The 26,903-nt window shown below is 32.5% G+C and overlaps 1 protein-coding gene across 1 annotated transcript; it reads left to right on the forward strand.

The window, feature by feature from the left end:
• The first annotated feature begins 684 nt into the window (after positions 1-684).
• LOC118189922 (uncharacterized) lies at positions 685-26,484 on the forward strand. Its single transcript, XM_035360638.2, has 3 exons — positions 685-1,094; positions 1,391-1,692; positions 17,215-26,484. Exons 2-3 carry the CDS (start codon positions 1,427-1,429, stop codon positions 18,773-18,775), a joined length of 1,827 nt encoding a protein of 608 aa, XP_035216529.1. The 5' UTR covers positions 685-1,094; positions 1,391-1,426; the 3' UTR covers positions 18,776-26,484.
• Positions 26,485-26,903: the final 419 nt, after the last annotated feature.

Here is a 26,903-nt window from a genome sequence, read left to right on the forward strand (position 1 = left end):
AACATTAAATCCTGAACGTGTACTAAATAATTTTTGTTATTAATTTTATTATTTGAAATTTAAATAAATAAATTGATCATAAATGCGTAATAATATTTTTATTAAATTATTCATATATTCAACCCGAATATTGATTGTTATTATCTGTTATTTTTAATTTATCCCTTATAGCAAATGAATAATATTTTAAATTAGTGCTCCGTTCTTATAATATAAAAAATTAAGAAAATGAATTATAACTGCTTATTTATACTGATTCATAACTAAACAAATTACGCAACGACAACGGGAATCTTCGAAAAACTGGACTTTCTTAGCAAGGGGAACCAATTCATAAGCGAGCGCAGGACCTCCAGCACTTGTTTATTTACTATTACAGGTATATATTTACTATCATTATTTATAAGCTGAGCAAAGATATTTACTCTCACTATTTATAAACTGAGCAAACATAAGCTTCTTAATTTAGGATTATTGTATATCCTAATTGCGTAAAAATTAATTTGCATGATATATAAAACGTTTATGAAAGTAACTGCGAGTTATAGTGCACATTATGAATTTAAAAAATTTAATCCATGCTTACAAATGTTGAAACTAGCTTTGAAACAGAAAACGCGAAAAGGAAACGTGAACTACAACTTTGACTGACAAAATTAGAAACATAACATAACGTGTTTGGCAACATAATAGTAAAAATTAAATGTCAGGCGTATCGTATGTCATCTTTTGTTTTCATTCAGATATTCATGACTGAATTTTATCTTTCATCCTTTCTGAGAACATCGGAAACATCTGTTCTCTTCCTACAGTTTTAAAAAAACCTGTGCATTACTCAATGTACACTTGTTCTATTTCCAGATGCCTGCTGAAGCTGGTAAACCATAAATAGCATTGCAGAGACGGCTTTGCCTCCCCCCAAAGGCTCTGAATTCAGAGTGTGCTGCGGTTGCACTATTTCCAAATTTGGGAGGAAATATGACTCTCAGGGAGAGTTCATTACTTTTAGAAGCATGTCGAAAACAGTCTCTGGTCGGAACTTTACTATACGCTAGTGCGTTTGGTGAAATGCTTCCACTGATAACATGACTTAGGTATTCACATTTAAATATTGTATTCTTTCTGAGCAAAGAACAGAAATATGTGAAATTTTGCATGGAAGTCATTCTTAAATATGTGTTTTTATAGCATTTCTTTCTGATTGTTAAAAAAAGAAGAAGATTTTCTTAGTATTGCCTCAATTTTAAAATACTGTTTGTCATATTTTTGGTTATTGAAGTCACTTCATGGTTTGATAAAATTTATGTTATACAGTCATTTATGAAAAAGATTCAGTGTCTGGTCTAATGAAGTATGTATTACTTTAAATTTTACTCTGTTTCTTTCTTAGAATTTGCCAGCTTCACTTTGTATAATTCATTTTGTAATGTATGCTGCTGAAGTTGCATCATCAAATTCTCATGGTAGTGCAAAAAGCTGCATCCAGGCATTGTTAAAAACACGTGAACAGCACATAAATCCTGTCAAAACATTGCATAACATTTCTAAGGAAGATTCCAGTCATTTATACCATCCAAGTGTTTCATCTGATAATTCAGATCTAGGATTATCTGCACAAAATTTGGAGCTGAAATTTAAGTCGCAAACATCAAATGATTACCCTTCTTATGAAGCTTCTTCTCCAGATAACTTGTAAGTATTTTTTGGTTATTTTGTATATGTATTGATACGTGTAAATAAATAAAAAAAAATGCATTGCTGTGTGAATGCTTACTTTTGCTTTCATATTAATAATTAAAATATATAGAAGGCTTTTGTTATTTAACATGAAATTATCTTATAATTTTTAGTATATGTGTGACATTATTTGCATTTTCAATATCATGGTTTTGAGTTTTCTCGCTATATCCCGAAGTTTCACTATAAACTCTTAGGTTAAATAAATATTAATTTGTAGTTCCTTAATTCAATTTTAAAAAGCTCTTAAATCCTTTTGTTTGCATTAAATTCTAAATGCATTTTTTATTGAGGAAAGACCATACCATTATAAAAATATACCATTTTATTAACACTCAATGTGTTTTAATTCCTTGTATTTGAATTAAATTTTTTGTAAAAAGAATGTAATAAAATAATAGTAATAATTTGTTCCATTAGTTAATGCATAGAACTACAAGGAAAAACATTATTATTATTTTTCATTTCTTGCTGATTCATAAATATATCTAATCTGAAGTTTTTTAAGTATATCTTTTAATTAAAATACAATATCGACAATCTAATATATCTGTAAATGTACATATAACAGTATTTATTAGCTGCTTTATTATTAATTAAGCATATTCACTAGAATCTACTCATACACATTTAAATGTGTTTTATTTCTTAAAAGCTGCTTTCTGATTATCTGCACCTCCAGTTTAAACATTTAGCAGAATTCTCAAGAATTATCACATTTGAATTATATATTTGACAACAAACCCATGCAAGTGCTTATCATTTATATATTTTATGGATTTCTGTATTTTATATTTCTTCGTTATTTCATTAAATAGCATATACCAGCTGCAAAAGTGTAAATATTGAATATAATTATTTTTCCTCTTTAAATTTTGTATTTCTTTGAAAATACTTCTTTTTATTATTATATATGAACAGAACAATATCTGTGAGCATAAAAAATGAATATTAATTACACTTTTATGTAATTTTTTTAATTATTGTCCTGTTTTCTTCTTATTAAAATATGTTTTAAATTAAATCCTCCCCCAGTAGATAAAATAGGAGAGAATTTCAGAATATATGTCTAGATCAGGGATTCCCAGTGGGATTGGTATTTGATCCCTTGGAGGTCTATAAAATTTTAAAGGGGGTCAGTGATGATCAGAGGTGTCAGTAGCTGAATATGTGCAAGCAATTGATTGGCATAATCAAGATTCTATTGATTATAAAGTAATAATAAAAGTGATAATTGTTTATTAATATAAAGCTATATCTTGGTAAGGAAGACATTATAAAATTAATACAAGGAGAAAATTCTCAAAAATTTTTTCATATATTTTAAAAACCGGTAATATTTTTGGTACTATTCTGTTTTGAGGACTAAAAAATTTCAGAGAGAATGTATGTACAAAAGCGCCAAATCTAGCATACGTGCTGATTTCAAATTGCATTGCAAATTGATAGTTCTATATTTCTTAAGATGCCATTGAAATACTAGTTTAATTTTTAAATCCTTTTTTGATATCCTATGGATTTAACAATTTGGAAATTGCCCATGACGAAAAGTCTGCAATAGAATTCTTTCAAAGAAAAGGCATCATTCATTACAAAAAATTATGTTTGAAAAACCAACAACGAGATGAAATTATGCTTTAGTGATAACTTGGTAGCGAAATAGCGATGCAGGAATCCATTCAGTTATTTTTAGCCCTTTTTTTATAAAAATTATAATAATTATCTGAAATAGTTATTCACTCTTATGCTTCCATTCACTTATGTTTAGAATTTTGGAACTACTCTGATATGCGCCCTCAAGTCGCCAAATATTTTTGGCGAGAAACTTCTCGCTGCCATGTTACTATCTAAATTTTTTGTCTACATTTTGGACTTTTAGCCTAAAATGTCTTCAAAAACACGGTTTTCGCACATGCAAAAACTACGTTTTGAACACACAATTTAGCTAAAAATCCGAAACAAAAACAAAAAATTTAGATAGCAAAAACGTAAAGTTTCTAACCAAAATATTTGACAAGAATCCATGTACACAGCGACATGTTTTAACTTAAAAAAAATTCTATGAATTGCACAATTTAGGCAAGGAAGGAATCTACGATCTACGCACTCCTCGCTTTAATAAAATAACATAACAACAATAAATTTCAAATAATACCATGTACACAGCGTTCTGTTTCAACTTTAAAAAACATCTACGAATTGTACAGTCTAGACACTAAACAACAAAATAAACTAAAATAAATTTCAAACAATTTAAAAAAACAACAATAACGACAGAAATTCATATTAAAGAACCGATGAACATAATATTCTACAAAATAAGAACAAGGATAAAATAAAATGCACTTACCATGAATTAATGTGTTTTCGAATAGCAGAAATATAAATTTCATACCGCCTTTAACATGCTGCCACGTAATCACTATCGTATTTACATGACAGCCAGACACACTATCCAGAAAATTTATACTATGGTTCACAAATAAATAAAATCACAAATCCCTACTTCTGTCATGCACTGCCATTAAAAATAATCTCCCAGACCCTCTTTCCACAGTTCCAAATACCCACTACCCCTCAACAGGATAGCCACAATTATATTTTCTTTTGCCGAACTTCAATTCAACAACTACCATTTTATTTTTCCCTCCCATCTTCTCAGACACAGAGGCGAACCAACGAGCTCCAGCGAAAGATTTTTCAACGTCAACAGGGTTGTCATAGAACATGCAATCGCGCCAAAAACCAGCACAGAACACATATCGCCAAATTTGGTGAAATTAGGGCGTATATTAGAGTTGTACCAGCCTTTTTTATATAAATAATAATAATAATAAAGTATTATGTGAAATTAACCTTTCATATAAATTAAACCATAATCTTTAGATAGTTATTTACTATTATACTTCCTTTCTTGCGTTAGGATTGCCACAATTATTTTTGGCAACTAGGTTGGTGTAGCAATCCCGTATACAAAATTTGGTACTATTCCGTGTTGATGCCAGTGCTGCCAAAAATAATTGCGGCAACCCTAACACAAGAAAGGAAGTATAATAGTAAATAACTATCTAAGATTATTGTTTTAATTTAGATGGTAATTTAATTTCATATATACTTTTTTATTATTATAATTTATATAAAAAAGGCTAAACATAACTGAATGGAAGCATAAGAGTAAATAACTATTTCAGATCATTATTATAATTTATATTAAAAAAGGCTAAACATAAATGAATGGATTCTTGCATCGCTATTTCGCTACCGAGTTATCACTAAAGCATAATTCCATCTCGTTGGTTGCTCAAAACATAATTTTCTATAATGAATGATGCCTTTTCTTTGAAAAATTTCTATTGCAGAGTTTTCGTCATGAGCAATTCCCAAGTTGTTAAATCCATAGGCTATGAAAAAAGGATTAAAGGACTTAAAATCAAAAAAGATTAAAAAATTAAACTATCATTTCAATGGCGTCTTAAGAAATATAGAACTGTCTAAACTTGCGCAATTTGAAATCAGCACGTACGCTAGATTTGGCGCGCTATTAAATGGGTGCATTTACTAGATTTGGTGCTTTTGCACATACATTTTCGCCTGCAATTTTTTATGGTCCTCAAAATGGAATAGTACCCAAAATGATAATGTTCTGCAGTTAATTGTTTTTTGAGTTATGCAAGGTACATTTTTCGCAATGTTTGTACGCAGGTACAGACATTGAGAAAGAATGTCATTAAGAAGCATGATTGTGAAAATTAGGATATTTATTGTGAGGTAAATAATCTCCAGTAAAGAAACATTTTCAAATTTTTCTTTCATTTGAATGTCACTTTGCAGTTAATACATCATGACATACTAAGATTTTTTATTTAAATTTTTATATGAAATAAATGCCAATGAATTGATTATATATGAATCAAATTCAAACATTGATTTTTTTAATTAAAATGTGTAACTTTAAATACTTTCATAATTAGCATTTGGGCTGCATTTTAAAGACTTTTGGGGCACACTTTAGACACCTGTGCACTAGATTAAGTAATCAAAGCCTTAGTTCAATGGTACATCCTAGTGTAAGTAATCAAAGCCTTAGTTCAATGGTACATCCTAGTGCTGAAGTTGACCTCAGGTGATTTATGATTATCCAAGTGGAAATATTGTTCTCAGATACTTTTCAAATTGGGGGAATAAATGAAAATCTAATGAGGGCATATCAGGACATACAGGCAAGATACAGCAGAGTATTCCAGTTGTAGAAATTTAAGAGTTTATAAATCATAATTTTCTTGTGACCTTGCATTATCATACAAAAACAGAATGCTCTGGAACAAGAAACTGGCTATTCTTTGATGAATCTTTATGAAATCTAAAGATTTTTCAGGGGGATTGATTGGAAGCTGCATTAACTTTTGCATTTCAAGTTGGCATCACATTTTTGATACTTGATGTTGTTTTGAATTTTTGGGAAACACTGTCTTAGTTTAATTATCATTAGGAATTTAGTCTGAGATGCTTTTAAAGTTAACTATTTTTAAAAAAGGAAAAATTAAACTATAGACATTAGTTTTTGTCACTAAGCCTTTTAAACAAAAACAAAAATTCTATTTTTAAATCTGTATGTTTTTTATCCACTATTCTACAAGCATTTTGATTGTGTTATCTGTAACTTCATTTTTTGTTCTTTAGAGTGTGCCTTTTAAAAGCATCATTTCTAATTTTTATTTTTATACTAAAATCTTGAAGGGATTTCTGGTTTCTCTGCCAGTCATTGAAATTTTTCATCTATCTAATTCCGGGGTACTTATGGTGATTTCTGGTTATGTTTTTACCACCAATCCTCGAATTCCATATCACAGATTATGTTCTTACTGCATTAATATAATATTAACAAGACATAGTGCACAATAAAAATTAAGCTTTATTTCGGAACTTCGCGCACACTGCCCGACAGCCTGCCTGTTTCGCTCTGCTCGCTACTCGTAAGAAGCTTCTCCTCTAGGGTTGCCACACTTATCGGAGGGCGCAAGGTGCGCTCCTTATCGCCATCACCACAGAGTTTCCCCCCAGTTCCTTTAATGACTATTCAAAGGAACGACATAGGTTATGAAATTATCTCAGAGTATCCGAACTGTCGGGTATTTTTACATGATTACAAAATTAGAATATAAAATTAGAAAAGATCAAAATGAAATTCAATATATAACAAGGTATTGACACATATAATAAACATGAAATAACAAGAAATATGTTAAGATATGAATTTTAAAAAAATGTTTTAAATTGTTATGTAAGAAGCAAGTTTCTTAGGGAAGAGAACATGTCTTCCCGATCTGGTGACAGTTTGTGTCTTAGAGAGTTCGTTTGCAGATTTATTCTGCTGAACTGTCTTTAAGTCTTTATTTGTTTTTAGTTCAGGCAAATTAGAGTCCGAAAGCAAATAGGCTGGTTTCACACGGTCTATAGACACAGTAGATTTCAGACCGTTAACATCTATTGTGAAAGTTTTGTCCGTTCTAGAAAGGACTTTATGCGGACCTGTATATGGTTGGCACAGAGGTGGCTTTACTCGATCGACACGTAAGCATACATGCGTACACGACTTTAAGGTAGCACTTACGTAACATTTTTCTTGGCAATGTGCAGATGTTGCTATTGGATTCAACTGTTGCATTCTATGCCGAAGATTCGTGATAAATTGTGTGTCATACGGAGATATCTTAGATGACGTTATCATATCACTAGGCAGCTTGAGAGTTATGCCGTACACCAGTTCAGCACAAGATGACTGTAGATCTTCCTTTACGGCTGTCCGAATACCAAGCATAACAACTGGTAGTGTTTCAGTCCAGTTATTGGTCTCGTGAGCCTTGAGAGAAGATTTTAAATGTCGATGAAATCGTTCAACAATGCCGTTGGACATTGGATGATAGGCTGTTGTTGTGATTCTGTTCGTACCCAAAATGCGCGTGAATTCTGCAAAAAGTGCGGATCTCATTTGAGAACCTTGGTCTGTTGTTATGATCAATGGGCAGCCAAAACGAGATATCCAACAGTTGAAGATGGCTCTGCAAATGGTTTCCGTTTTCATATCCGGGATGGGAATGGCTTCAGGCCATCTGGAGAATCTATCTATTAGAGTCAAAAGGTACACGTTGCCTTCTGATGGAGGTAACGGTCCAACGATATCCATATGGATTTCTGAAAAACGTGCATCAGGAAGAGAGAATGCGCCCAGTGGTGCTTTAGTATGCCTAGTAATTTTCGATTTTTGGCAAGATTCACAGGATTTCACCCAATTTTTGATATGACGTTTCATGTCGGGCCATACATAACGAGAACAAATAAGCTTCGTAGTAGCTGCAATTCCTGGATGTGACAGATTATGCAGATGATTAAAGATGAGTCTGCGAAAGGAATTTGGAACAAATGGACGAGGAATGTCTGTTGATACGTCACACAGAATATTACCATCAGAATATTGGCACGGTTTAAATTCCAGTTTCAAAGATGATGTGTTGTTTTTGAGAAGGTCTTGTACCTCCGGATCATGCCGTTGAGCTTCCGAAAATTTTTTAAAATCCAAAAATGGAGATTTTGTTATGGAATCAATTTCGATTCTTGAAAGAGCGTCAGCAACGACGTTTTTTGAACCTTGCACATGCCTAATATCAGTAGAGTACTGAGAAATAAAATCTAAATGGCGCAATTGTCGAGGTGAACATTTATGAGGGTTCTGTTTAAAAGCGTATATTAACGGTTTTTGATCCGTATAAATTATAAAATTTCTGCCCTCTAACATGTGTCGGAATTTCTTAATTGCAGAATAAATAGAAAATAATTCCCTATCGTACGCGGACCATTTCTGTTGACTTTTACTGAGTTTCATAGAGAAAAATGCTATAGGTTCCCATGTTTGTTGAGACAACTGCATAAGTGTGCCGCTGATTGCGACGTCTGAGGCATCTACCCAGATGCTTAGCTGGGCTCCGGGAATAGGGTGTCTCAAAAGGGTAGCCTGAGCAATGGCATTTTTGGCAGCAATAAAGGCTTGTTCAGCATTCTCGTTCCAATTTAATTGTGGGGATGAATCCTGAACACGAGAACGAGATTTCTTTTTATTAATATAGCCTTCTAACAATTTTATTAAAGGAGAAAGAATATGTGCTGCTTTAGGTATGAAACATCTATAAAAGTTAAACATGCCTAAAAATTGGCGAAGCTGAGTGAGAGTGGTAGGTTGAGGAAAATCTAAAATACATTTGACTTTGTCAGGAAGAGGTTCAATTCCGTTTTCACTAAGGTGAAAACCTAAGAAATCAATAGACGTTTGACCAAAGGTGCATTTTGAAACATTTATGCAAAGTCCATATTCCTGAAGTTTGGAAAATAAAGCTTTCAAATGCCTGCAATGTTCCTCAGAATCTTTAGAGGCTATGAGCAAGTCATCGACAAAAGCGTAAACGCCTTCTAAATCCCGCGTGACTTCATCTATAAAACGTTGAAAAGTCGCAGATGCATTGCATAAGCCGAATTGCATACGGATACTTTCGAATAAACCGAATGGTGTGCATATGGCAGTTTTGTGGATGTCGGCTGGGTTAATTGGTATTTGATGGTATGCCTTAATCACGTCGACATGACTAAAAATTTTAGTACCGTGCAATGCAGCAGTAAAATCGGCTAAACATGGAATAGGGTATTTGTCTTTTATTGTTTGAGCGTTCAATGCTCGATAATCTCCTACAGGTCTCCATTCCAGACTTCCGTTTTTTGGAACCATGTGAAGTGGGGATGCATAATTGCTGCTCGAAGGTCTCAAATGCCCCAATTGCATCATAGTTTGAAATTCTTGTTTTGCTATTTTTAAGCGATCTGGAGCTAACCGACGAGGTTTTGCAACCACAGGTGGACCTTTAGTTATGATATAATGAACGGTGTTATGTTTAACAGGTTGGTTAGGATCTGGTAATCTAGTAACTGAAGGAAATTCTTTTAAAATTTTGTGATATGGTGTATCACTAAATACAGTTTTTACTGAATAAATGCTTGCATTTTTCACGCAACCGACGGTTTTAAAATGCGTTTTTAAATCTTTGAGACATTTGTTTCTGAGATCAGGCACCAATTCAAAGAAATGGAGAAAATCTGCTCCAAGAATGGGTGTACTAACATTTGCTATAAGAAAAGTCCATGTAAACTGTCGTCTTAATTTGAAATCCAAAGAAAGTGTTTTTTGACCATAAACATGAATAGTAGAAGAATTAGCAGCGAAAAGTGTTTGTTGGGACGAATTCCGTTTTTGAGAATTATTTGCTGGAAGTAAGGACACGTCAGAGCCGTATCGACCAAGAATGAAAGGTTTGTTCTACGGTCACGAACGAACAGGCGACGTGAAACTTGAGGCAAAGAATAAGTCGCCTCTATTCTTTGCTGGTTTCGTTTCCCTGCCATGAACAAGGTTTTGTACATTTGTCATCTCTACACTTTTCCCTAAAACGTCTATGATACCAGCAAACAGAATAATCTCTCCTTTTGGAATTGCTTCTTTCCTTATTGCGATCTCCGCGATTTGGCGAGCGACCACGAGAAAGAGAAATGCGATCAATACGTTTGTTTAATTTTTCTATTTGTTTAAATAATTTATCCTCAAGAGACTGATCGACTGTGCGAGAAACGGCACAAGTCCCTGGGGTTGGATTTACTTCTAAAATTCTGTCGGCAATTTCTGCAGCTTTATCTACAGTTAAATTGGAAACCGCTGCCAAAATAGACTGAACAGTCGAAGGCAAACGTTGAAGGAATAATTCTAACATTAAGTTATCAGGAACATTTAAAGATTCTGCTCTACGTTTCATATTTCTAAGCAAATCGGAAGGTTTTCGAGAACCTAATTCTTCTCCAGATAATAATTGGCGAATTTCTTGCTGAGAAGATTCTCCTGAACGATTTATTAACTCAGTTTTGAGCTTTGTATATGGATCAATAGGGTCTGGTTTCATAAGTAAATCCCGTACTATTGATGCAATATCTGGAGGAAGATGTGCAACTACATAATTATATTTAGTAATGGATTCTGTGATAGGTTTGGGGGTGGCAAGAGCAAAGGTACTTTCACACATAATAAACCATAAAGATGGGTCTGATCGGTTATAAACCGGAATTTGGACGGCATAAACATCAGACATTGTGCAAGGTTTTTAAGCCAAAATAAAAGGAAAAATTTAACAAAAAAAAATGAAATTAAATGATAAGTAGAAAACAGAATTATAAAATGATCTATAATTACTACTCATGTGTGATCCGGAGGACGAAAACCGATGTAATCCATTACTTCTGGTTTGGAGATCTTGAGTGATGGCTTGTAGTCAAAACCGAAAGTGCTTGAGAACTGTTCATACGATTTAACACAGTCCAGGTTACCATTATGGTGGTTTCCTGTTATGTTTTTACCACCAATCCTCAAATTCCATATCACAGATTATGTTCTTACTGCATTAATATAATATTAACAAGACATAGTGCACAATAAAAATTAAGCTTTATTTCGGAACTTCGCGCACACTGCCCGACAGCCTGCCTGTTTCGCTCTGCTCGCTACTCGTAAGAAGCTTCTCCTCTAGGGTTGCCACACTTATCGGAGGGTGCAAGGCGCGCTCCTTATCGCCATCACCACATACTCAACCCGGTGCCCGTGGCCTCCTGCCTAAGGCGACCTTGTATAGTGCCCGCCAAGCTTTGGTAATTTTTTTTCTTGCTGCGAGAGTCTTTCTTGGAATTTCTTCCGTTTGGGAAACATTAAGGTTGATGGCTTATCTTAACTTGACCCTTCTTATCGCCACTATCCGGTTTAAAATGACAGTGCTAACAATGACAATGAGTGCCTTGGGCCTGGGAGGCCCGGCTACCCTATTTCTGAAAAAACAGAAGGAGAGATAAATTCAGGAAATGCCTGTGAATGACATGTACATGACCTTGAGCACAGCTATTGAGAAGGTCGAAAAATTTCACCGAAAGGAGTAATTTCTGCATTATGTTTATGTAACAACCGGGCCTTGCAGGCCTGACACGCGTCCTCATGGGTCAATAGGACAATAAAGTTTTAATATTGGGGGCACAATATTACAAGGCTCACCATGCCAAAAATGGCTGAGAAAGAATGACAATAGTGGAGGGAACTGCAGGTCAGAGTCGACTCTTGACTCAACTGTATGACATAATTATATCAAGTATTTAACAAAGTGCAAAGGCAACTTTTGACCCGCATTCTTTACTAGTCATCTTTGAGCTTTTGGCAGTGACAGTGTTAATGGTGCACCCAGTCTTTGTTCAGCATCCTCATTCTGTGTCGGGGACTGAGCATTTTTTTTTTTTTTTTTTTTACTGCTGCAGCATGATGAGTGGGCCCAGAACAATGCAGAAGATTATACAATAACATTTCCTGCTGGAAAGAAACGTATTGCTTTGTTGATGTGAAAGGGAAGTGCGTGTGTTTGCTGTGTGGTGCTTCCGTAGCAATGGCCAAGAAACATAATGTGGAATGTAACTTTCAGACGATTCATGGAACATTTGCTTGTTAAAGCACTACTGGAAGACTTCGAAGATAAAAGAGTCGACCTCATCTTGCATGTAGAAGTCCGATGGCTCAGCAGAGGTAAAGTTCTATCAAGGTTTTCATCTCTAATCAAGCAGATAGAAAAATTCATGTAATGCAACCCTGAAAAATTCATTAAACACATTGAAAAACTAAGTAACTCTTTGTGGGCTACTTGATCTGGCTTTCCTCGTAGATATCACTGAGAAACTCAGCATTTCAAATCTGGATCTTCAGAGTAAAGACAAGGAGATGTCTCAAATTATAGCATCTGCGAAAGCTTTTAAAGCCGAATTGACATTATGGATGTCTCAAATGAAATCAAAGTCCCTGGTTTATTTTCCAAGCATGAAAAAAATGGCGAATGAAGACAATTTTGGATCCTTGCAATTTCCTGGCCATCTTGAGACGCTTCTGGACCAATTTGAAAAGCAATTTCAAGATTTCAGTTGCCTGGAACCAGTGGTAAGCTTTTTTGTCAACCCATTCACTATGAAGCAACTGAAACTGCCACAACAATTGCAAGAATTATTGCCACAGAAGTGAAAAACCTTGAGCTGGAAATAGTCGAACTGAATAATGATATTATCCTTCAAGCACATGCTACAGATGTAGACTTCTGGAAACATGTGGAAAAAAAACAGGTTTTCATTATTAAGAAATGTTGCATATAAAATCAAATCTTCTTTTGAGTCTACGAATATCTGTTTTCAACCATGAACATTATGAAGTCGAAGAAGTGGAGCAGGCTCACTGATTCGCGTCTTGACAATTGCTTGCGTGCGGAAACCTCAGCATATGCACCTAACGTACATATGTTGGTGGAGGAAATTCAGTGTCAAAAATCGCATTAAGTGCAACACCATAAACAGAAGAGACATGACTATATTGTAAGTAATAAAAATTTTATCCATGAAATGTATATTTTGTTTCTATCTCGATCCATTTTTTTTTATCTTCTTTATAAAGGCACTTTTTTTTTCTTACGGGTTAACGTTAACTATATTAATGTGATAATATCGCCAAAGGATGACCTGAATATCACCCGGGACAGAAATGTTGTGTGGTGCCCACTTCGCTTTCTGAAACTGCCTTGTGTTCCTCCTGCACTAAAAAAGGTTGAGTACCACTGATCTAATTCATGTGTTCTCGTTTGTCAAAATCCTCCACTACTTTTAATTTCATTTTTGTTGCTAGCCCATTCAATTTCTGTGTATAGAGTTTATGATTTCAAATTAACGAAAACAGGCCGGGGGGGGGGGAGATTTAATTAAAATAGATGATGTACAAGAAGCAACTAAAAGTCAGGGATAACTGAAGAATAAGTCAAAGGGTTTTCAAATTTATGAGTAATAGTACGCATATTTAGCTTTGTTTTCTAGACAATGTATCTTGTCTCTGAGAGACAAGATATGTTAAAATAATATCTTGCCTGAGTGTATGCATTATATTTTTTCATAGAAGTAGCATTGGAAATTCAGTTCTTGGAAAAAACTTTTGATGAAAATACAGCAGGTTAAAGCGAGACCATGTTAAAAAATTTACCTTCATGGCTAATTAACTTATTGATCACAAATTAGTCATTTATTAAATTTTTGGATTATTATTTTATTTTTCATTTATTTGTGACTGTTTGTGTGTTCAAGTAGAGCATAACACAGCTATAGAATAAAAGTATCACACTTAGGAGAAGACTGAGTCTTTTATACATCAGTTATAATGTAGCATTTGAGAAATGTTCATGTATCAAAATATTCCCTAAGTGCACATTAAATAAAATACGGTTTATCTTATCACTCTGTATATCAAATTATTATGAAATGATGTAATCAAACAAAAGGTTATATGATTAAAAAAAATCCTAAAGTCTCTTTCTCTCTCTCTTTTTAATAATTTTAAAACTGCTATTTAATATCATATTTTAATACCTGTATTATTAAACTATTCTGATTTTAAAAGCCTAGCAGTAAATCTGTGGATGAGGCTATGTTCCCAAGTTTTCGGTAAAATATATGGATTTTTTTTATTTAAGTATCCTTATTGCCACTTAATATATATATAGGTATGCTTTATTTCTTTTTTTATTATTTTCTTTTATTCAGCAAATCTACTGAAAATTTAATCCCAAGGTCTGATAAAAAATTCACTCATGTCCATAAATTAAGGATAATGCAAAATCAGGCAAAGGAAGAGTTAGAAGCAAAACAAATTTGACTTATTTGTAAAGCTTATTTATTAAAAAAAAGGTAAAGAGCAAAAAAAGATGCTATATGTTTGATATTATTAAAAACATTAGCGATTTTTTTGTCACTAGAGCAAATTACAAAAAAAACCTATTTACAAAAAAACAATACTACATGGTTGGCATGATTGTTAATACATTATATGTCTCCCAGACGATGCAATACAGTCCGCACAACGCCTAGGCATGCTGAGTATCAAATTATCGATCTGATCTTGGGGGATATTAGACCACTCAAAAAGCAATGCTCTCCGAAGTTCCGATAGACATGTAGGAGGAGGTTGACAGGCTGCAACTCGTCGGCCAAGCATATCCCACACATGCTCTACTGGATTCAAGTCCGGTGAGAATGCTGGCCAGTCCATACGGGTGATAATCTCCGATTGAAGGCATTCGCTTACGATGTTTGCATGGTGAGGACGGGCGTTGTCATCCATAAACACAAATTGTGCGCCCTAAAACAAACGTACGTGTTGTTCCAGAATGACGTCCCAATAGATTTGGCTTGTCATGGTTCCAATTTGAACATGCAGGTCAGTTCTAGAACCCAGAATAATTCCACTCCAAACGAGCACTCCTGCACCACCATAACGGTGTCGTTCAATGATGTTTTCTTGGTGGTAACGAGTACCTGGAGCTCTCCATATGAAAGTCTGGTGAGAATCAGACTGCAAGCTAAACCTGGACTCGGAAAACATCACACAAGCTCACTGTTGCGGTGTCCACAATGCATGCTCTCTACTCTAGGCTAACCGCAGGCGACAGTGAGTTGCAGTAAGTGGAACGTGTCTGACAGGTCTACGAGCATATAGACCAATCTGCCCTAAGCGTCTGTACACGGTCTGCCTTGAAATTGTCGTACCAGTGGCTGAAGAGAGTTGATGAGACAGGTCTGAGGCTGTGCTCCGCCTGTTTCTTTTGGCAGTAACTGCCAAATACCGGTCTCAATCGGCGTTGTAACTCTGGGGCAACCTTTGCTGTAATGTCTACTCACATTACCATCATCTTGGAATCATTGCCAAAGCCTAGAGATGACACTCTGGGCAAATATAAGTTCGTCTGATACTTCCAGTTGGGTACGCCCACATTCCAGACAGCCGATAATTCTACCACGTAAAGAATCCTCCAAGTGTGTCCTTTGTGTCATAACTATTCGGTTATTGCCTTGAAATGCTTATAAAGCGCCTGCGAACAATTTTACTTCTTTGCCTGTATTCCTTATATATCACTCTCTTACACTCACGTCATTGTGACGTACCATCGGTGTCATCTGGTTACTTCCTGAAATTTGCATATGATTCTTGAAGATGTGTGTAGTGATTTTAAAGGTGATATATTTATTTTAGAGTTCGATTTCGGCGTGACTCCGAATTATCCTTAATTTATGGACATGAGTGTACTTGATACTATTACTAATCGTCCATACTTAATTTTGTACAACCCAATAAAATCAAATAATATTGAAATAAGGAATTTTATTATAATTATTAAAATTTTAATAAAATGTTTACAGTACAAAGTTCGTAATCCGAACATCCATTATCCGGAATGAAATATAATCCGGACCTCAAAGCGACAAACTTATGCATTCGCGTAAAATGTTTACACATACGCGTAAAGCCAGTAAAGCGTTTACCCATGCGCGCTTCCGATAGTGAAGAAAGTAACAGATAACGTCATCGAAAACGAAAGAATTTCGATTGACAAGTAAGTTGGTATTCTCGACACAGCAATTACAGGACTTGAACAGTGGAACTTTGTAATTGAACAAGAAATTATGTCTGTTTATAGAATTAAAGAGAAAGTATTAGCACAAAAAACGAAGCAACTTAAACAACGTACATTGAAAGAAATGTTTACTAATGTAAACAAATAAATATAAAGTTTTTTTTTTGTAAATTTTGATACTCTTTAGATCATAATTGCTCTTTATTTCATAAATTACGGGTTCATATTTTTAATTGTATAATTTCTGCATGCCATCTTACCAGATTTAAATTGATGATCTATAATCCGGAAAAACCCCTAATCCGGAATCGCCAAAGTCGCAACGAGTCCGGATTACAGACTTTGTACTGTATTTACAATGACATTTAAAGATAGGTACTTCTTATCGAGTTCAACTGCGTTTTTAATGACTTATTTTTTAAAGTATTATCTCTTAATCCTCTTACATAAGTTTATAAATTTCAGTGGATTTTATTTAAAAAATTTTTTCTCTTTCCTTTTTTTTAATTTGCTTTTAAAAGTTCTCTTTCTTTTCGATTCATAATCAGAACTTAGATATTTAGGGTATAATTTACTCTGTGATCCTATTTTGTAAATGTGATTAAAACAAATGTGATATTTAATTTTTGTGACATTCATAAATGATAGTGCATTATTTATGTTTTATTTACAAGATCAGCATTTAACCTATTGGAGAAGTGAGATGCTTCTAAGTGCTTTGAATAGACCGAAAAGACAGAAATCTTTTTGTCACGGCTTTTATTTTTATTTGTTATTTTAATTACATATTATATGTTGAATAAGTGTTTTGGTTATCAAAAAAATTTAAACAGGCTTTTCTGAACTGTTATAAAATCAAGATTTTACATTTATTAAGGTGTTTGTATAAACTGTCAACTAAATTTAATTATTTATATTGCAGAGATTATCAGAAAGATTTCAACTATTCGCAGAAACTTTTCCACATAGCAGACGGCAATTTGTATAGCATATTTTCACCAATTCAGGGGCGAAGTTACGGTATGAAGCCATCATTTTTAAGGAAACAGAAGTACACTGTACAAGAGTGCCACAGCCGTGGACGTAAAAATCTTCGAAAAGGCCTAAAATTTCATAACTTTTTACCTTCTGAAAGTGTAACATCAGAAAAAGATAATGGATACCTCAGAACAAAGTGGAAAGTGCATTCTGAGTGTCGATTACGTGAAGAACATGGAACAAAACAAATTACCATATCCAACTGGTCTCAAAGCATTCAAAATCCATCTGATGGGCTTTCAGAATGCAGTAAAACTACTTTTAATTGTGATTCATCTTTAAAAGTGAGCAGTTTGGCTAAGCAGTCTACATTAGCCAAATATGAAAATGTCAGTAAAAAGAAAGATGATGATGTTGATCCATACGATTTTAATTTAAGTCTTCAAAATAATTCACTGGAAAATAAAGGTGCATTTAACAGTAGAGACACATACACAAATGGAGTTAAAGCTAGAAATTCAAATTCTGGTTCAAAGATAGATTCTTTAAAATTTGTATTGAATTCTGCAATAGAAAATCCAGTGGTATCAGAATGTCAGATAATAGATTGTGATGAAACTAATAATCAAAACAAATCCTTCCAAAGCCTGAAACATCGCAGAAAACCTGTGCAAACTAGAAGAATAGTGCCTTATGTGAAATATCTCTCAATTATGGAGGAAAATGAAAGTTTGCCTTTGGATCTTTCATCTAAATGTTTGAATGATAACTGTCAAAGCCCAGTTTCTTCATCAGGAGAAGAGTCACTGTCTCAGAACATCTCAGGGAAAACTTCAATGAATAGTGATAGCCTGGATTATTTGAAAAACTCTGATGCTCGTGAAAATAATAGAAATAATTTTTTAGGTTCTTCAAGTAGTTCTAGTTTACATACATCTAATACAGTGAATTCATCCGAGATGCTGAAAACTCAAATAGCTACTCCTTTAACTTTTTTATGCCCTCTAACCATTAATGAAAATATTATGAACATTGGGCAGGTTTTGCCTCAGACAGATAAAAATGAACTTCAAGACACAAGTATTATAAACAGAGAGGTGAATAATAATCAGAATAAAAATAAATGTCTGTCTACAGTAGCAGGAAATTCAACTGTGATTAATCATTCATTACCTAATAATGCCTTGTACACTGTTCAAAAGTCTTTTGTGAAAGATACCCATCCAAAAACTCGTAGACGAAATCAAAGATCTGTTATAAAACAAAAACTTGAAGACACTTTTAGACAAAATGGATTTTTGGTTAAAACAAAGCAAGTGAGTGATGGAGAAGCAACATTTTGTAAATTTCGACAGCTTCGAAAATATACTCGCTATTACTTAAAAAGTTGGCAACAGCATTTACCAGATGAAGTGCATAAAATGTGGAAAGGCTTTCTTCCACCCAAAACTGTTTTACCTCCTGTATCAGGAAATTCAGAAAGTTCAAATGGGACAACATCTTAAATATATTTAATTTCAAAAAGCATTTTAAATTTTATATCTTGTGAGGCAGTATTAGTAAACATTTAGTGTATACACATGCCAACATTTAGTATATATATATATTCTTATTAAAACTGAAAGTTATATATTGTATATATTGCCATTGGCTAGTATTTTAACTAATTGTTGTGAGAATATCAAGTGTGTTTGAGCAAATTTCATTCTTTGATTCCTCTTTTTCATACTTAATAATACATTTATTGTAATTTTTATCATTATATCCACACATTTAATGTAAAACTTCTTGTGCTCTGGATAGTTTAAGTGGAAAGTTCTGTTACACAATGCTTCTTTCATTAATTATCATTCATCCCTGTAAATGTCGTCGCTTTCTTACCCAAATGTTATGTAACTATTCTTGGCCATTTAGTGAAGTTTTTTGTCCAATGTATAACTGGTAAGAATAGTCATTATCACTGAATTATGCAGTGAATTCTTTGAAAATTTGTAAATGCTCGTATATCGGATTTTCTTTCCCTTATAGAGTACTAAACATTCATAAATCTGTAAAGTTGTAAAAGTATTTTTTAGATAAATATGTCTTTTTTAAAACATAGAACCTCTATTTTTGCAATGGCATTTTATTATTTAACTGTTTTTAAGCTATTTGTTCTATTAACATTTATGAAATGATTGTGTTATTGTACAGCTAACGAATTTCCTTGTAAAATAATATTTTGCTATGAAACTGCATTTTTTAAACTTCTAAGTTTTAAAATTATATTGCTTTAAATAATGCTAAAATAGCCTGTAATAATTTTCATTTTAATTGAAAATTTGAATAAGAAATTTAAAATTTGCATAAACATTATATTGAAATCCCTACGACTCATATAAGAGGGCATTCCCTACTCATCATCACCGATTTTGTTCAAATTTATAGGCTATGCAGGGCTTGGCTAAAAATTAAAGTACCCAAAGTGGGAACTTCAGATGGCTAAGCATTTAGAAAATAAAAATGTTAGCGCTACTATTGCATCATATAAGCCATTTATGTTATCATGTTTGCCAAGCAGCTGTTGGTATAGCGATAAGAGCTCAGACTAGTAATTCGATGATCATGGGTTCGACTCCCCATGTGGAGCCTCTTTTTCTTCTCTTTTTTTCAATTTTTACATTATTCTTTTTCCAATTGAGCTAAGAGGTGAATAATTTATTTTATTTATACGCAAAAGGCATAGAAAAGGTAAAAAATAGGGATTTCTGACTTTTCAACAAGGGATTGTAATTAAAGTGCATACAAAAAGACTTTGTACATGAAAATTCAAAACTTTATTCATTGACATTCAATGATTTACATGTGTTGGGATGATATTTATCGTAGAAACAGGGAAAACAATAATTATTTTTGCATCTAGCACATGTTATAAACGCCATATTTTTACAACTGTATTGTTGTTTCAAGGTCTCCATAGAAAAACATACTTGATTGACATTCATAAAGCATTCTCTGTCATCAAAAGTTTAGAAGCAAACCACATATAACGTAATATGTTACCGAATATTGGCGTGAATAATTGATGATAAACAATCAAATGTATTTTTATGCTGTCTTCTTAGGAAATTATTTCTTTTTCTTGCTCGATGAAATAAGAGCAATTTTGCATTTTTTTAAAATAAAGTTTTTAACTTGACGATAAAAATATACATTGCAGGGTTGCACCATAGGGGGAATTACTTTGATGCTATATGTTGGCAATCCTTCATTTTGGAAGAGCTCATCATGTAATTGTGAGAGCAGATTTGTTTGTCTTCCTCACAAGTTAATCAGCAGAAGAAATTTGTTTTCTTGTATGTATGACTGCATCACATACATTAAAAATTTTCTATACAACTCTGTTGTAAGTTTTCCAGATTTTGAAGAAGTGATGACTGTATTCTTGTATTTTGCTGCATATTCATCTACAGTTTTTTTTAATCTTCTGTCCAAAAGAGCTAGTAATTTCTTGTAAGCATATGCAAACTTTTTGCAATGGTTTTCTGGAAAGGCTCATAGCATATTGTGCTGTATATAAAAGAGTTACTTTATTCACATCCTTTCTTTTTATGAAAACCGTTTTTACCCCTAAATGTTCCAAGGTTCAATTATACAACAAATGGTACTAGCAACCTGGAAAGAGAATATATGTTTGTAAATTTATTATATGCACCGTTAAACAGAAGATTTCATTTGAGATAAAAAATAAGAATTCTTGACTTACCTGTTTGAGCAGTGTTGATAATAAAATCCTCGTATTGAGTAATGAGAGCTTGAGTTTGGAGTCAGATCTTATCTGCAACAGCAAGAATTTCCTCTTGTGTAGCTATCTCTTTTTCTGACACAAATCTTGTAATTTTCCTCTGACAAATCTTATTGCCTTTAAACAAAGGCAATAAGATTTAAGTCCATGACCCACAATTTGGAGGCTTTGAATTCAAACTCGACTGGCAGCAGCAAGGGCCCCTTGGTAATTTGCTGGTTACAACATCATGCTTCTATGAAGCAATCATATGTCCACGATCAATTATTATGTATTTATCCTTTCGAGTTCCACCATTTGTAATATGTTATTGCCAAATTTTCAAATATCACATATGCTTCAAGCGAGATGCTCCTTTCGTTTGCAAACTTTTTTAACTCCACGTTGGATGGGCTTTGGCAAGATTAACCACCATTATTTTGTAGTTGAGTGAAATGTAATCTGGATCCCCTTTCATTTTTTTTTCAGTGTGTTCATACTCATCGCTTGACAACGGTCTGGCATCCTCCGTCATTTGATATTATTCTTGGTAAATTTCTTCACACCAGATCAACTCTTCGTCACATATAAACCGATACTCCGATAAAACTTCCACTACTTTCTCATGTATTTTATTTCCCATTTGAACATGTTCTTCGGATATCACTTCAGAACTTTCTGATGAGATTAGATTTTTTTTGGCCAAAAGATGTAAACTATAATCCATTGCCATCTTCAATCGTTGCTTTGCTGTGGATGCTATTTTCTGGCTCCTGTTCTTTTTCCATTGACGTTCCAGACATATCAACAGTTTCATTTTTGTCCGACATTTTCGATTTTTCCCGCAATATTTTCTTCACAATTTTATTTCACAAAAATTTCAATATATTCCAGAATATTCGCACAGTTCAAGTTACTTGGTCAAGAGCTAGCAAATTAATGAGCTCCCTAGCTAGCGTCATCCCCAAGGAGGAAGAAATAGCCAATAAAAGAGGAAAAAGAAGAATTCCTGTTTGAACATATCGGGAAAGTTCGCAACTTGCCCATCTGGAGCTCCCACTTTGGGTACTTTAATTTCTAGCCAAGCCCTGCATGTCATATAAATTTGAGCGAAATTAGTGATGATGAGTAGGGAATGCCCCTTGATAGTGTATGAGAAGTACACTGCCCTCCAAAAGTTACAGAACAGCAAGTTTTTTTTTTTTTTTTTTTCTTTTTTTTTGTCTAATTTGAGAATGAAGCAACATAGAAACAAGAAATTTACAGGACATGTTCACTAAACAGTTTTTCAATGAATATGACATAGAATGTTTCTAAAGTTCAACACAAACATGAATTACAACAAAAAATTGCACTCTTGGTAGAGAAAACATCTTGGAGAAACAGTATATCACAGCTTTCTGAGGAAAAATGGTGTGGTAACATTGCAAAAAATAAGTTATAATAAATCCTAGCTACAGAACCTAGTGTCCACCCCTAGCTGCAGAACTTTGGCCGCAGCGATGTTCCGTGCAGCAACAATCAGACATGGAGTAATCCTTGTTCAAGCATATCTACCTACCTTCATCTGGAGGAGGCCTTAAAGCAGCAACCTGTCTCCCAAGGTAGTTTCAAAGATCTCTATTGGATTCAGGTATGAGGATTGAGCTGGCCATTCTATCTGCTCCATATATGATATTGCATACACAAAATTAAGAACTTCAGTATGGATGTTGTAAGTTTATTAAATACATGAATGTCTATAACCTAACAATAACTTATACTGTATATAAAAGAAAATTACAAGCTGCAATCAAAAAGAGTGGGAAACATGGAATATATATCAATTGTTTTTGTCCAAACATTTAATAATATATGTAGCACAATTTTTATACAAGATCATGTAACATCTAACATAATTTAACATTTAAATCTAAGGATGCATTAAATTAATTCTGTAAGGAGAATGTCAATGCACTAACTGTTCAGTTTCTACAGTTCAAAATATATATTATGTTGAACTTGGGGTAAAGAATTGTAGACTGTAGATCTTAAGCAATGTAGCCCAATGTGTATTGTTAACATGTCATATTATGTTGTGGTATTTTAAGCTATTTGCTAGAATGGTAGTAATTCACAGCCTTGATCCATTATATTTTTTAAAACTAAAAATTGGTCTTAATTTTCTACAGTAGAGTTAAGAATAACCTTGTGGCATATGTCTGGAACATACTGATATGCTGCCAAGAATATGTGTCCTCCAGACTATTTGACAACATCAGTTATACTGTGCAGTCTTCTGTCAGCTTTTCAATAATTCTTTTACACAAGAAATCATCTCGCCATGGTGCTTTCAATAAAAACTTGGATAAACTAGACAAGCATTATATGCTTTGCCATAATGAAATTCAATGTTAAGTCATTCTAAATGATATCTTTAAGACATGATATAAATTCTATATTCATAACTTCGTTACTTAGTGTCAAATTTTTCTTCCAAACATAATTGACCTCTTATTGCTTTTTGTCGTCGCATGGCAGCACTTAAATATTTGCTGCCATATGACTCCTATACTTATAATTGAAAAATCTGCGTGTTTTCAAGCTGCTTTCTGAATGCTTTCAGTTGTACAGATTGCTTCATGCTCTTCCATCTGTCTTTTTAAATCTTCAGAAACAATTTTCACTGCTAAGTTTTGGATCTATTGTATTTTAGATCATTATTAATTTTATAAAACTCATAACATTTACATAAGCACTGAAATGTATTTCTTGTTCATTTTGTTTGAAATTTTCACACATAGTCAATTAAGAAAATATTTTATTTACAATTTAACTGACTTTGAACATGTTTGCTTCAGTATTTAAATGCTTTTTATTTGCAATTGGTATTAACTGATTTCTTTCTTTTAGGATATGTTACTAACATAGATTTGTGCCAAACGTATATTTATGTATTTGCATCAAAATTTGAACAGTATTTTATATCAAATTTTTAATGTGAGATTCTAAATTCACAGGGAGATGTTTTTCTCTAATATATTCTGGAATACTCTTTTAATTTTTATAAACTTGATTGAAAAAAGGTTATTCATATAATTTCATAAAAATGAAATACAGTACAAAGTCCGTTCATTATCCGGACCTCAAAGCCACAAACTTTTTTTTTTATGCTTTACATATGCGTGCGTTGAAAGAAATGTTTAATAAAGTAAACAAATAAATATTTTCTCTCTGGCATTGGAGGGAATGCGTCTATAATTAAATTTAAAAAAGAAAATTCGTTGCGCATATGCCGAAGGAAAGCCAAACTTCACAAAGTAGATTAAGAAGAATAAATATTAAGTTTTTTTTTTTTAATTATTTTTATTTATTTATTTATTTATTTTTTAAATTTGATACCCTTTACATCATAATTGCTCTTTATTTCAGAAATTACGGTTTCGTATTTTTAATTGTATAATTTCTGCATGCCATCTTACCAGATTTAAATTGATGATCTATAATCTGGAAAAACTCCTAATCTGAAATCGCCGAAGTCCCGACGAGTCCGGGTTACGGACTTTATACTGTATTTCAATAAAATCTGATGTTCTGGTGAATAATGTTTAATGAATAATTAAACATTTTATGGTAAGGTATAATTAGTGTTGTTCATAAGATAGTATTTAAGCAAATTTAATATAGAATACAACAATAATATTGAGTTAAAACTAAAATGTTATAGATAAATAATTTGCCTAATTGTAGAAAAATTATTTAAAAAAAAACTGAACTTCCCTTACCATTAGAAAAAGTATCTCATACAATATCTTGCAAACAAAAAGTCTTTATACAATTTGTTATACTTTATACAAAGAATGTAAAATAACAAATGTATGTACTTTATGTGGAACAACTGATATAGTTTACCTGAGATCCGTATTATTTTGTGCAGTGTTCTTCGTTGAATGGTACAGGAGTTCAAAATATAGATAATTATTTTGTGCTATAAATATGAGGAAATGCTCAGTTAAAGAATTTTCTCTAATTTTTTAAATAAGGTTTTAAAAACTTTTGTTATTATTATCAATATTTCTGTTTGGAAATTTTAAAAAGCACACAGTATAATTTAAAAAAATTAATATAATTGCATGAAATACATGAATTTCTTAGAATTATTTTTGAACGAAGAATTATTTTTGAAGTGCTGACAGCAATGAGAATGATAAAATTCCTGTAATGTAAATATTTACACTACAAATGTTTCATATTTATAAATATTATCTTTTTTGGCTGTTAGTAAGAAAAATTACTGCTACATGAGAAGAAAATGAATTGAGTGGAAAAGTCCTCTTTCAAAGATTTTAGCATTAGCTCTATGTTAATGGACAAAATCGGTGTATTTTTACTTTACACTATTAATAAAACATAATATATTTATCATTTGTAGAATAATAGCTTTATGGCAGCATAAATTTTTGCAAATTTTAGGAGATTGTTTGAGATTTTCTGAATATCAAACAAATCTGTGATTATATATATGTATTCACATTTTTTACATTTTCTGTATTTAAAAAAAAATTAACACTATCTTAATTTACTTGAGTAATACACAGCAAAGTAATTCAGTTAAGAAATCTAAATCAAAATATCTAACTACTGTTGAGCTTTTACTAAGTTTTTGAACTTCAAGAAAAAGTAGCATTTCAAAGCTACACAACATCATTTATATTATCTGCCAGTATTGAGAAACAGCATTGATGCTGAACAGTCCTTTTACAGAAATTTAAAATAAGTTATTTGTTTCAGAATTTGCAGATAAAAAATATACTGAAATGCCATCCAAATGAAATCTCTATCTCATTAAGTGTTAACTGCATAATCAAAATTTGACTGGTTTACAGGAGTGAGTTTTACTTAACAAGTGTATAATATAATATTTATTTAGTTAAATGTTCATTATTTGTGAAATTGCTTGTAAATTTGGACAGTAGGAGACATTAATGTAAATTCTCAGCCATGAAACTCAGACTGCAAATTTTTCTTGAAATACCACTTAAACCTGAAACTTATGTGCAATAAAATTATCTTAAATATATGCAATTTTTTTTTTTTTATCATTGTGGATTTGGGCATTGTCAGCATAATGTATAAAAACATTTAAGGGTTTAATGCAAGTATTTTGATTTTTATGTTTAAAAAAAATGCATAGTTAATCATTTAAAAAATTTATGTACTTAAAAATGTTCATATTTTTGTTCCTTGTAAATTTCATGTAACTTAATATATTTTTACTTTATATTTTACGAGTCTCGTGCACAGTATTTGTCACTTTCATTTTTTAAAAATAAGCTTGTTGTAAAGTAATGTCATGGTTAGGTTCATTTTAATTTTTATTGTATTTTATGTTTGTTTTCTTGTAAAGTGCCAAATATTTATTTCTAGAATAAGACTTTCATCATGTATTTATTAAAACAGTATTGTAAAGTGTATTTGTTGTTTTTTATCTTTGGACAATGATTAAGTACAGTACAGTATTAAAATAGACAGAGGATTCTGAAATATCTACATTGTGTTCTGTAAATTATGCTTAAAATCTTATCCTTGATATTCCTTACTTTGAGTAAATGTGCCAATATAAACTGTAGTCCTTAAAAAAACATGAATGAAAACTTTGTTGCATCCGGTGCAAATAAAGTAATATTTTATAAATATCAAATTTGAAAAAATAAGCTATAAATTTACCAACTCTTAATTTTATTTCTATAATAATTAAATATATTTGTATTACGATATACTATTGTACTATGATTCTAAACTAATAAGTGGACTGTATAGCAAAAGAACTAATTTATTTACAGTAATTAACTATTCAGATCTAATACATGCTCTGGCATGTTGCTTAGCCG

Source organism: Stegodyphus dumicola, chromosome 1, assembly GCF_044657685.1.
Source record: "Stegodyphus dumicola isolate Sdum_Otavi_A_Nest chromosome 1, ASM4465768v1".
NCBI classification, from domain to species: domain Eukaryota; kingdom Metazoa; phylum Arthropoda; class Arachnida; order Araneae; family Eresidae; genus Stegodyphus; species Stegodyphus dumicola.

Excerpts from the sequence above, each read along its gene's own strand:
- LOC118189922 (XM_035360638.2), top strand. The coding sequence starts at position 1,427 with ATGTATGCTGCTGAAGTTGCATCATCAAATTCTCATGGTAGTGCAAAA. Across the intron at positions 1,693-17,214 it reads GCTTCTTCTCCAGATAACTT|AGATTATCAGAAAGATTTCA; the intron begins GTAAGTATTTTT and ends TTTATATTGCAG.